The 13547-nt window shown below is 42.7% G+C and overlaps 1 protein-coding gene across 2 annotated transcripts in view; it reads right to left on the bottom strand.

The window, feature by feature from the left end:
- Positions 1 to 420: 420 nt before the first annotated feature.
- The window catches only part of pisd (phosphatidylserine decarboxylase), a 31803-nt gene continuing 18676 nt past the window's right edge, over positions 421 to 13547 (bottom strand). For both annotated transcript variants that reach the window (XM_080768030.1, XM_080768029.1), the window contains exons 4-9: positions 12811 to 12945; positions 10875 to 10976; positions 10336 to 10477; positions 9011 to 9154; positions 8098 to 8258; positions 421 to 1584 (exon numbers count right to left, since the gene is read on the bottom strand). In XM_080768030.1, coding sequence (XP_080624156.1) covers positions 1360 to 1584; positions 8098 to 8258; positions 9011 to 9154; positions 10336 to 10477; positions 10875 to 10976; positions 12811 to 12945 — 909 coding nt within the window. In that variant the 3' untranslated portion in view covers positions 421 to 1359. The remainder of the gene's footprint in view (positions 1585 to 8097; positions 8259 to 9010; positions 9155 to 10335; positions 10478 to 10874; positions 10977 to 12810; positions 12946 to 13547) is intronic.

The raw sequence follows: 13547 nt of genomic DNA, 5'->3' as shown, positions 1-13547 counted from the left end.
ACTAAAACTAGACTAACACTAAACATTCCAGGTGACTAAAATGTGACTATTCAAGAGACTTTGACTAAAACTAAAATCAAAAATGGCTGTCAAAAACAACACTGGTCCCCAGCTGGTCTCAAGGGTCCTTGGACCAACACTTGGTCCCCAGCTAGAGTAGTTAATATAACAGGACAATGATTTTAACCACTTGTATCCATTTGTAAATGCTTGTAGGCTACATCTGCTAGTTTTGAAAAATATCAAATGTTTCTTTAGACATAAATCTATTCTGGGGGTCCCTGGGGAAAGAAACGTTTTCAGCCAAATGCATATACATTTTTGTGGGTCCTTGACTTGAGAACCACTGCACTCATACAGCATGTATAACAAACTTCACACTATACGGTGGTTAAAAGTAAACAGACTGGTTCAAAAATGAAAAAAGGACAAAACTTTATTAATAATCAATAGCGACCCATTCATTGATTTCCAAACTTTGACATGTAGATTTGATGTCAAAAGCTCAAATTACAAAACAGCGGATTGCTAGTTTAAAAATATTTTAACAGTTTGTTACAGTGTGGACTCAAGTACATTTAATGTTAATGTGTATACTGTGTGTACTGTGTGCGTGTGTGTGTGTGTTCATTTATTTAAAAAAAAGCAACAAGGCTAGTTGCAAGGGACGGCTAGCTTTACGATGAACATCCGGAGACAATTAGCAGCCTCAACGTCTTGCTCAAGGGCACATGGACGGGACACGTGGAGCACAGCAGGGCTTGAAACGACAGCCTTTCCGTCATCAAGCCACACCCACCTCTCCATCATCAGAAGTAAAAGCATCAGGCCACATGGTTATCATTATTCTATAGAGACACGGCTACAGCTCCTCTTTCTCTCCCTTTCGGGCCATGAAGAGTCCCATGATGCCACTGGCAGTCAAGCGCAGCAGCCCGCACCGTCTATCACCGACCATTACACTATCGACTGGATTCACGTCTTCCTAAATCAAAGGAAGATATTTTGTCGTGAACGTGGGCGAACAACAATGATTGTGACTCCAAGGTGGTGGAAAAGTGGAAGGGTTGTGGTTTTCACATTCGCAAACGTTAACCCGCCTATAGTGGCAAAACGTTTTTTTCCCCACAAACCTCGGGCGGTGTTTCGGTTTTGTGGATTCAAACGGAACGTCAGCCCAACAACACCAAACACATTGAGGTAAAAAAAAAAAAAAAAGTGTCCGTTTGAGCGCGAGTCTGCATCCGCACTCTCGCTCTCTCTCTCTCTAGCCGTAGCCAGACCTACCAGACAGGCACGGCCGTTTTCTCTGTCGGCCAGCCGACTCCTTTGTGAGTCTCTCTCCACCCATCCGTTTTGTCACAGCGTTCCCATTGGCTCCCCGAAGCGGATCCGTTGGCCCGCCTCCAGGTTGAAGGCGAATCCCTGCGGAGCCTCGAACAGCAGCACGATGGTGGAGCCCAGGTTGAACTCGCCTAGCTCCTCCCCCTTGCACATGGCCACGCCCTCTTTGCCGCCGGCGACATAGCGGAGGTCGTTGTACGAGCCCTTGTGGTAGCGCGCCGCCACGTTGGTCCTCAGCTCCTGGTGGGGAAGGAGGCGAGAAATTATCAATAAAATTGTTGGCGAAAGGGCCTTTCTGTGTGGAGTTTGCATGTTCTCCCTGTGTCCCCTAGGGTAGGGACCCTCACAAAAAACATGTAGTAATCCTGGTCTCTAAACTACCTCCCCCTGGCCAGCCGGGGCGAATAACGTGTTCCTTCCACTCGCTACGTCCGGCCGGAGAAACTCCCCCGTCAGGTGAAAATAAGCAGCTTGGACTCCTCATGCATAGAAGGAAGCATGATGTTTGTCTGCTGCCCCCCCAGGTTCTGCAGAGGAAGTGTAGCGCCCAGGATTATATTAGATAATTGACACAGACATCAGACAATTGACATCAGACTAAATGAGACGCACTTTACAAAAGAGGCAGCAGGGGGCACTGTGGTGCTGCTGAATGCCCTCATAGTGCAGTTTGGTTTTCAACCAGTGATCCTTGAGAGGGTTCCAGGTGGTACTGGTCCCCAGCAGCTAAATTATGGAAACTTGGTAACCAAATGGACCCTTAATAGATCTTTAACTCGTTTCGAGTTATTTAACTCTTTTTATAATTATTGTCAAACATCTGCATTACTTAGATAATGTAGACCAGTGGTTTTCAACCAATGGTCCGGGGACCACCAGTGGTCCTTGAGGGGGTTCCAGGTGGTCCAGATCTTTAACTCTTGAGTGTAAAATGAAACCAAACCTGTACATTTATGCTCTCAAGAGTTAATATTATTGTTACATTATCTGCATTACTTAATTTAAAAGTCTACACAATTAGAGAATGTAGAATTGTTTTTTTTTAATCAATGATTGCCTGTTATCTCTCCTATGGTACCATCAATTCAGCATGGAATTGTGAACAAAATCAAATGGGTCTGAGAGGCTAAATGTCATCAAATGGTGGTCCGTGGCTCAAATGGGTCTGAGAGGCTAAATGTCATCAAATGGTGGTCCGTGGCTCAAATGGGTCTGAGGCTAAATGTCATCAAATGGTGGTCCGTGGCTCAAATGGGTCCGAGAGGCTAAATGTCATCAAATGGTGGTCCGTGGCTCAAATGGGTCCGAGAGGCTAAATGTCATCAAATGCTGGTCCGTGGCTCAAATGGGTCCGAGAGGCTAAATGTCATCAAATGGTGGTCCGTGGCTCAAATGGGTCCGAGAGGCTAAATGTCATCAAATGCTGGTCCGTGGCTCAAATGGGTCTGAGGGGCTAAATGTCATCAAATGGTGGTCCGTGGCTCAAATGGGTCTGAGAGGCTAAATGTCATCAAATGGTGGTCCGTGGCTCAAATGGGTCTGAGAGGCTAAATCTTATCAAATGCTGGTCCGTGGCTCAAATGCCGAATAAATAACGGACCTTGACATGAAAAGGGTTGAAAACCAGTCCTATAGTGGAATCGATAGGTAAGGTGAGGATAGATAAGACAAAAGAGTGCATTGATGAAACTTGGAGGGATGAACACATTGTTCTCTTTGCGGTCCTCTTTGAATGCCCTTTTTTCAACATCAACACTATAATCTTTAAGACGTTTGAATCATTACATTGTCTACAAAACATGTGTTCGGTGGGTCCAAGGCACACAGGCCTGTCCAAGGGAGAAAACAATAATGAAGAGAGTGGCCGTCGCCAGGGCAACCTCAGGACCAAGACATAATAATAATAATACACGTTTAATTATATTGTACTTTTACATTGTATTTGAAAAAAAATAATCTTTATGTTGAACAGTGCAGAAAAAAAGCTTTTGCATGAAAACCATCTATAGGCTAAATAAATGGGTCTAAAAAAAACCCTAATAAAAACATGGGGGATAATAGATAACCGAACAGTTTATTAAAAAGGAAAGTCAAAATCAGACACTTTCTACAAAATCTGGGATCCTTATTTAGATCATATTGGTTTGCCACAGTGCTTGGAGGTTTTCCATGCCAACCTTAGATTTATTATATGCCACACACACACACACACACACACACACACACACACACACACACACACACACACACACACACACACACACACACACACACACACACACACACACACACACACACACACACACACACACACACACACACACACACACACACACACACACACACACACACACACACACACACCCTGGGTGCGTTCCTGTGGGTCTGGAACTTCCACCACCCCCCACCCCCACACGGAGTTGCTCACTTCACACGGGTGTGATTTAAAAAATAATATATGTACTCTATTCCTTCCTTAATCGATAGTCATTTGTTGTCATTATTGCTCATTGTTCTTGCCATGTCTTTGGATACTTCATTTTTATTTATTTACAATAGTGTTGTGCCTGGGCTGTTTTTCTTTTCTTTTATTATGTTTATTCTTGTGTCTGTGTGTCATTATGACCACCAGTAAGCAGGAAGTGTCAAAGTGACCGTTGCCACAGTTTGTATACAAAGACCATGTGACCACCAGTAAAAGTGACCCCTGCCACAGTTTGTATACAAAGACCATGTCATTATGACCACCAGTAAAAGTGACCGTTGCCACACATTTTTCTCCCCACTTTGCATACAAACAGACACTCGACACACTGGACTTTTCTTTCAAGCCAGGAGGAGCCAGGGATTTAACCAGGAACCTTCCGGTTACCAAGCCACTGCTCTGCCTCCTGAGCCACTACAAATCCATGTCCAAACTAATCACACAAGCAACTGTTTTATCAATCTATTTCTTAGTTAAATTAGCTTTCATTATGTTCTGCCACCATCTAATGACTTGAAAATAATCTTCATTTTAAATGTTAATCTTTACTTGGAAGTTACTTATTCTCTAAATCTAAGGATTATAATTGTATACTTTCAAAGCCATGCTGTATAATTTGACAATAGAGGGTATGCGTGTGACATCATCATCATACCCGGAGGTTATGTGGGAATGCCTACTGAGTGGCAAAAAACTACTTCCTGGACTTGACAGTCCATACATCCAAATAGAAAAGTCCTATTTGATTGCATGAAATTACTTTAAACAACATTAAATTCACTTTGTCACTCGATCTGCCATTCACTTTATGCATGCGCATACCCTCTATACAGACTTGGGTATTGTGGCCGTGCTGAAGAAAGATTAAGGACAACATGATTTCACCATTTCAAATATTCAGCAGAAAACATTGTTAAATCATCTGGATTAAGGTTCTGACGTAACTACAAAACAACAGTTCGATAGTGTGTGTGTGTGTGTGTGTGTGTGTGTGTGTGTGTGTGTGTGTGTGTGTGTGTGTGTGTGTGTGTGCGCTACATACAATAAGTGGAACCCTGACTCAGAAACTAAAATGGATTTCAGATAAATGGACCTAGGTCAACGAGCAACAGAGATCAAGTAGGAAATCTTAGAGGGAGACAGTCAGTAGAAGAGCTTGACTTAACCTATTGAACTATGTGACCCCAAAGGTCACTTGACTTAACCTATTGAACTATGTGACCCCAAAGGTCACTGTGTGTTCATGATGACTGCTGATGAAGTGGGACTTTGGTAGGTCACCAGTTTCAGCATAACATTGGTATTCAGTAGCACAGACTGTCGGCTGTAAGCCACTTTGAAAGTGTCGCGAGCTTGTCGGCAGGAGACTCCCGATGACGAGCTCCCGTCGCTTGACGTCCACATCGCCTTGCCAACGCGTCAGAGCCCGTTGATGAAGAACCGAACATGTTCGGTCAGCTGGCGACCATCGTTAGCCGACGCTATCCATGTTGTAGTGATGAATGATGGTAAATACTCCACTGTAGAGCAGTGTCGTTTTCATCGACTAAAACCAAGACGAAAAATGTTCGCCGACTACCTTTTTTCACTGACAAAAACTACATGGAAACTAAATGAAAACTAAGCTATGATGACTAAAACTATCAACAGAAACTGTATAAACTAGAGTAAAATGTTAGGAAGGGGCTAGTGGACAAGAGATTCAGTATAAGTAAAAGACAAGTCATTTTACTGAAAATAGCAGATCTACAAGCTGTACAAACACGTTGTGACGTGTTATGAGCTTGTAGATCGGCTATTTTCACCAAGCGTAAAATCAGCCATTACGACGGCATCAAGGCACGCCAAAATGACTAAAATGTAACTAAAACTAAATGAAAATTATTCAAAAGACTATGACTAAAACTAAAATCAAATTTTGCTTTTCCAAAAACAACACTCTAGTCTGCTCGTCATGTTTGTGAACTAGATGATACCATCATTATTCTCAACTCATATACCAATATTACCAATATATCAACTCCAAAGCGAAGCTAGCGAAACAAATGCTGTGTGTTTTGTTTTGTTGCCGGATGCATTGCAGAGGCTCCGGGGGTTGACGATTCTGTGAGTGAAACAAGCGACCAGGTCTATGAAAACAAGCCCAAAAGAAGCAACCAGTTTCACCACTTGAGCCGTATTACATCCGCTATTTTCCAAAAGAATCATGAAAGCAAGAACCAAAAAAGCAACTACACTTCAGAAATATGCCCAAACTAAAGCAACGGTCAACTATGAATATTAAGCTATGTTACAGGAAAACTAGCCCAAAGTCGCTGATAATAAGCAGAACTGGCAACACTTCAAACTGCGCTGCAGGCTGCTTTTTGCAATTTGCATGAGGAAAAATAATGTTTGGTCGGGCGACTGGTTTTGTGCTGATTAAAAAATGCTAGTCTGTTGCAATCTGACAGTTTTAAGTAGTCTTTGACTAGTCTGAACAAGTTTTCTTGGTCTGGGGGAGACGCAAGCAACTAGCAAACAAATAAACTAGAATAAGAAACCTAGACTTTGATGATGGAGAAGGTCACTATAGTTCCACACTCACTACAGAGGGCCACTAGAGTTCCACAGTCAATCCAGAGGGCCACTAGAGTTCCACAGTCAATCCAGAGGGCCACTAGAGTTCCACACTCACTCCAGAGGGCCACTATAGTTCCACACTCACTCCAGAGGGCCACTATAGTTCCACACTCACTCCAGAGGGCCACTATAGTTCTACACTCACTCCAGAGGGCCACTATAGTTCCACATTCACTCCAGAGGGCCACTATAGTTCCACACTCACTCCAGAGGGCCACTAGAGTTCCACACTCACTCCAGAGGGCCACTATAGTTCCACAGTCACTCCAGAGGGCCACTATAGTTCCACACTCACTCCAGAGGGCCACTATACTTCCACATTCACTCCAGAGGGCCACTATAGTTCCACACTCACTCCAGAGGGACACTATAGTTCCACACTCACTCCAGAGGGCCACTAGAGTTCCACAATCACTCCAGAGGGCCACTATAGTTCCACAGTCACTCCAGAGGGCCACTATAGTTCCACACTCACTCCAGAGGGCCACTATACTTCCACATTCACTCCAGAGGGCCACTATAGTTCCACACTCACTCCAGAGGGCCACTAGAGTTCCACACTCACTCCAGAAGGCCACTAGAGTTCTACACTCACTCCAGAGGGCCACTATAGTTCCACACTCACTCCAGAGGGCCACTATAGTTCCACACTCACTCCAGAAGGCCACTAGAGTTCTACACTCACTCCAGAGGGCCACTGTAGTTCCACACTCACTCCAGAGGGCCACTATAGTTCCACACTCACTCCAGAGGGCCACTAGAGTTCTACACTCACTCCAGAGGGCCACTATAGTTCCACACTCACTCCAGAGGGCCACTATAGTTCCACACTCACTACAGAGGGCCACATTGCATAGCCGATCTACAAGCATTACAGCAAACCTGTATGTACACTATGGTGTTACCTCATCACAGTAAACCCTGTATTTACAGTATGGTGTTACCTCATCACAGTAAACCCTGTATTTACAGTATGGTGTTACCTCATCACAGTAAACCCTGTATTTACAGTATGGCGTTACCTCATCACAGTAAACCCTGTATTTACAGTATGGTGTTACCTCATCACAGTAAACCCTGTATTTACAGTATGGTGTTACCTCATCACAGTAAACCCTGTATTTACAGTATGGCGTTACTTCATCACAGTAAACCCTGTATTTACAGTATGGTGTTACCTCATCACAGTAAACCCTGTATTTACAGTATGGCGTTACCTCATCACAGTAAACCCTGTATTTACAGTATGGCGTTACCTCATCACAGTAAACCCTGTATTTACAGTATGGCGTTACCTCATCACAGTAAACCCTGTATTTACAGTATGGCGTTACCTCATCACAGTAAACCCTGTATTTACAGTATGGCGTTACCTCATCACAGTAAACCCTGTATTTACAGTATGGTGTTACCTCATCACAGTAAACCCTGTATTTACAGTATGGCGTTACCTCATCACAGTAAACCCTGTATTTACAGTATGGCGTTACCTCATCACAGTAAACCCTGTATTTACAGTATGGTGTTACTTCATCACAGTAAACCCTGTATTTACAGTATGGTGTTACCTCATCACAGTAAACCCTGTATTTACAGTATGGTGTTACCTCATCACAGTAAACCCTGTATTTACAGTATGGTGTTACCTCATCACAGTAAACCCGTATGGATCCCACGTTGGTCGCTCCGACGGCGGTGAGCGAGAAGAATCCGTGACGCCAGGCGCCGCTCAGCACCACCCGCTCGTTGTGACAGAATAACGCCTTGATCCACCGAGCAATTCCTGGGTTGACCGACATTAGAGAACCTAGAGGAGAGAGAGATTAGAAAATAAAGAGAGAGAGAGAGAGAGAGAGAGAGAGAGAGAGAGAGAGGGCAGGGATAAAAAAAAGATTACTACTAATCGCCTGTAACCTCATGGTTCAGTTTTGAGCCTTGAGGCTCTCAATTCGTCACATTTCCATTAGTGATGGGCAATTTTGAATTATCCTCCTTTGCTTGATTGCAGTAAACAAACAGTTGAATATGCTACGGAATAAAAGTATTTTTTTTAGCAAAAGGCCGATGCACACCTCAGAAGGCTAGTGACCGGTGCGTAGGGCAATAGAGCATTAAAAAGGGTATCTTTGAAAAACAAAGAAAAGGTCCAGCACACTGTCAGACACTCTTTATTAGGTCGACGTTTCGGTCGATTCATCTGTCCTGATGAAGGTCTAATCTAACACAATCATCAATAATATTAAATAAAAAATCTTGAAACACACACACACACACACACACTTGTAGATCTGCTAAATTTTTTTAAACTCTTGAAAATGTGGTTTTGGGGGGTGCCAGTAACAACATATTTTCAGATGGGGGTCGGCGGCCAATTACATATAATGTTTGGGGTCCTTGACATGAAATAGTTTGAGAACCACTGACATAGAAACATGGGTTTTTCAGAAAACTAAGGGTTTAGAAGGCATTTGTAGAATCGTCCTCAGGTCTAAATGGATTAAAACACCAAAAGGGGTTCCCGTCCTGAATGGGTAAATTAAAATGGGGTACACCACTAACCCGGGAAGTGTCTCCTGTGTGACACGGTCCAGTCGGTAGGCGAATGGAAGCAGTGGTAGTCTCCAGGAGCCAGGTACACCACGCAGTGGTACAGCTCGTTGCCTGGCTGGGTCACCAGCAGCTCCTGGAATGAACCCGTCTCGTCTGAGCGGAGAAAATAATTCACGGATTAATGAAATCTGAAAACAACTGAAAATGCTTCTAAAGCCCTAACCACACCAAATGGTCAAGACGGTTTTAGTGGTTAGCGGTGTGATACAGTATGTCTTGTTGCACGTTGACCCACGTTGACCCTAGTGATTTAACACGTTGAATTCAATGGCCCAAACCACACCAAAGGGTCGAGACGGTTTTAGCTTTAACTCCTTGCAACCGTTTGGACCCAAGGAGTTGCATGGCGACCCTTTGGTGTGGATAGGGCTTAAGACCATGTCCTAAAGTGCGATTTGTGAAAATAAATGATGTTGCTATACGAGACACAGAGGTGTATGTGACACAGACACACATTTGAGGTAAAACAACGTAATTTCCGGACTATAAGGCGCACCTAAATATAAGCCGCACCAGCAAAATTTAGGGAAAATCCCAAATATGTACGTATACAAGCCGCACCGGACTATAAGCCGCAGGTGGCCCCCTAGTGGCCGTTACGTTAGCTCAGAGCCTTAGATGGCTCTGCGTTAGCTGTAAAAATCCATAGATTAGCCGCACCGTTGTATAAGCCGCAGGGTTCAAATCATGGGTAAAAAGTCGCGGCTTATAGTCCGGAAATTACGGTAGTTTACACCAGGTCTAAATAGGATGTTTTAGTAATACATTTATAGTAACATTGTTCAGGATATTTTCAGTCATTAGCTTGTGGCATGCTTCCATATAGAAGACACGCTGGCTTCTATGGAAGCGAAATGAATGACTGAAATCATGTCTTTGCGAAAGAGAACTTTACTCTATGAGAATTAGAAAAATGAAAGAGAAGTAAACATCAGGTTTTGCGGTCTTGGGGTTTGGACGGGAACCCCTTTTGGTGTTTTAAGCATCATGTTATACTTTAGCTATTGAAAAATTGCAGATCTACAAGAGCTTGTAGGTCTGCTATTTTTGAAAAATCGAGAAAATGTGGTGGATATTCTTTCAGAGCAAACGTTTTTAATTCAAATCTTTGCTTCTGGTAGGGGGGTTCCTGTAACTTCATATTTTCAGATGGGGGGTTCGGTGGCCAATCACATATATTTTTGGGGGTCCTTGACATGAAAATGTTTGAGTGACGACTGACATAGAAACAGAATCTGGTCTCAGGTCTAAATGTAAGACTTTCACGTCCTCACTCTTGTTCATGTCCAGCCCGTCGTCGGCCCACGTCAGAGGTCCAAGGAAGGACTCCAGACTGTAGGTGACACCTTTGACTTGTTCCACCTCACAGTTACGAACTCGCCCAAAATGAAGGATTTTACCGTCCGCTGGGCTGATCTGGACAACATGGCACACACAAGAGGAGGACAACAGAGTAGACAGTAAAGACAGTGAAGACTACAGTACATCGGAGTAGAACATGATTGAGATAACATACAGAGTGGAAGATCTTTAGCATAAAACAGCAGGTAGAGAATGCAATAAGAAACCACAGAATACAGTAGAATAGACAAGCGAAATAGGATGAAAATAGAATAGAGTAGTATAAAGAGAGTAGAATACAGCAGAATGTGTCATATTCATAACATAATGCAGAAGGATAGAAGAGAAAATAGTATATGTCCCATAGTAGATAGATAGATAGAACAAAGAATAGGGTAAAATAGAACAGAATATAGAAGAGAATAATAGATTAAGTGTCTGTCTGTCTGTCTGTATGTCTGTCTGTCTGTACCACGCAGCTGGAATCACACACTGGTCTGACTTGAGGTTTCAATCTCCGTCTGAAGAATTCTCCCAGGTTCCTGTAGTGATGCAGGTCCTCTACTTCTGCCTCCTGTGGAAGGAGGAGGAGTTTTCAGTATGTTACTTGTCCATCTATATCATCTACCTATATCTGACTACCCATCCATCCAACAATCAATCAATCAATTAGGCATGTAACGAGGTATCGTGAGAAGATTAACACAATCCGTGCCGGGATTAAATTATCATAACAGTTAATATGTGCGTGTGTGTGTTAGGTTCCGCACAGGTGGTGAAAAACAACCATGCTATTTTCGTGCTCAGAACCAGGCACCCACCCAGCCACACACACAGCTCCGTAAGGGAGTGGTTGGACCACTCAAAAATGTATCACGATGCAAACTGCAGAGGCGCAATCTATTTGGACTCCCTTCCTTGTTCACTGGTACGTCTACCATTTCTGCCTGCGTTCTGGCAGTTTGTGCAATAGGCGTTCTCCCGGCCAAAGTCCTCTCAGACTATGGAATCTAAACAACTAGGTGCTGCTTAGACACCTAGGCGCTGCATTAAGAGGGAAATGTGCATCGCATGGAGTCCAAAACATGGTCATTTCAGTGACGAATGGACCAAACTATATAGTTTACTGAGAGGTCAAAATGTCCGATTTAAACTCTGCAGGCCACTGGGGTACTCCAAATGAGAGATTAGGAACCTAACCCTAACTGATTGAGTAATCAATCAATGAAATACGCTATATATCAGAAAAACGGTGTTGAAAGGAGTTTGACCAAAAATAAAACATGTAAATCCCAAGCTTGGAACAGAACAACAGCTAAGCCTTAGTTTGGTTATTTGAAGAGGTTTTCTTTATAAAGTATTTATTTAATCTCTGATAAAATAGATTTAAAGTTATTTTACAAAGAAAAAAAGTTAACACTTAATGTGTAAATGTATGTACCTCACGAATAAATAGGCATAATTTAATTTCATATATATAGTATTGAAAAGAGGATAAGAGGAATTACAGTGAAATAATTTTGATCGAAAAATTAATTTTGTAAGAGAAATAATCAAGGTTTTTCAGTAATTTGTCAGGAAAATTAATTTGTTTAAAAAAAAAAATCGTATTGTGATTTGTGAATCTAGCTAGTATGGTGATTGTAAATGGCGTATTAATATAGCACCTTTATCCAAGGAGCTATACATAGAGATTGTGCATTACATTCACCCATTCTAGTATACATACATACATTTTCACACACCGATGCGCCCCCATGATTGGTGATTGGTATCGTATGGTGAGTTGAGTGAACCGTTGCATGCTCCTAATTAGGGTGTAACGATACATTTTAACAGCGATACATGGTTGACGATACGATACATGGACATTGGTTCATTATGGCGATACGATACGATTCAATGATTTTAAATTGATACAGTACCGATAACTATTTAGCAAATACATTAAATATGTGTGAAAATTGTGTTTTTTTTTTAAGGGAAATATGTATTATTATGGATATAAATGAGTAAACAGTGTGATTCTCTGGCAAAAAGATGGACATTTGAACACATATGGACAAACCCACGCCTTGACATGAACACAAGGAATTTATTTATTTGTGATTATGTGTGTGGGTACCAGTGGCGCTGTTGTGCCAGAAACAGAGAGAGAGAGAGAGAGAGATAGTGTTGCACTGTTGCTGCTAATGAGAGAGAGAGTTGCACCACGGAGTTGCACCACTTACTTCACACGGGAGTGATTTTCATTGTTGGGTACCGTACGGTCAAAGGTTACGAAACAATATTTACTGTTTACATTTCGATATACTTCGATTTTTGTAAATTTAAATTAAAATTGATATTTTGATACAGTTACTATTGTTACACCCCTACTCCTAATCAATCAGGGCATGCTTCTCTACCTGCATGTTGACACCGAAGGTCCAGATGTAGAGCTGGTAAATGGGTTTCCTCAACCAGGTGGGCAGCTCCACGGCGTTCAGACGGCCCCATGTCCTCGACAACAACCTGGTAGGAATGGACTTGTACAGCGCCACCTGGTGGAGGGGAGGAGGACAGAGAGAACGATCCTCCGATGAGGATCACGGGGACATTGTGTGGCTGACCGGTGACTTCTCTATATGACAGCGGTTCTCTGCCTGGGACCCCCAAAATAATCACATTTGAACTGGGACACCCCCCCCCCCCCCTTGGAATTGTAGGGGTTCAGTTGAGGTATTATTACATTTTCCCCCCCTTTCTTATATTAGTTGATAATTTGACCAAATGTTTCGCCAGTTTTTACAGTAGTTTGTTGATGTTGATGCAGTAATAGTTTTTGTCTTTTCTTTCTTTCTATTTTTGAGGTTTTAAAAAGATCTCAAAAGTCCTTAAATGGTCACTTCGCTCACTGTCAGCCCCACGCTGAATTCATCAAAAAGTATTTATAAAGTATAAGATATTAGTGGACATTCTGGACATTTTGCGCTGATCAGTCCAGCGGTTTGTGAGATTAGTTGTGAGACCCAGACAGACCCTTTTTTAGACAGTCCGACTCTGAGGAACGACCACATCATTTTTTTTTAAATGATTAATTCGTTTATAGCAAAGTACCTCTGGATGCTCTCTCACACACACACACACACACACACACACACAC

Source organism: Protomyctophum bolini, assembly GCF_963924005.1.
Source record: "Protomyctophum bolini genome assembly, chromosome: 1".
In the NCBI taxonomy this organism is placed as follows: domain Eukaryota; kingdom Metazoa; phylum Chordata; class Actinopteri; order Myctophiformes; family Myctophidae; genus Protomyctophum; species Protomyctophum bolini.
The sequence above is the reverse complement of the archived record's forward strand: the minus strand, read 5'-3'. Positions and strand labels throughout refer to the sequence as shown.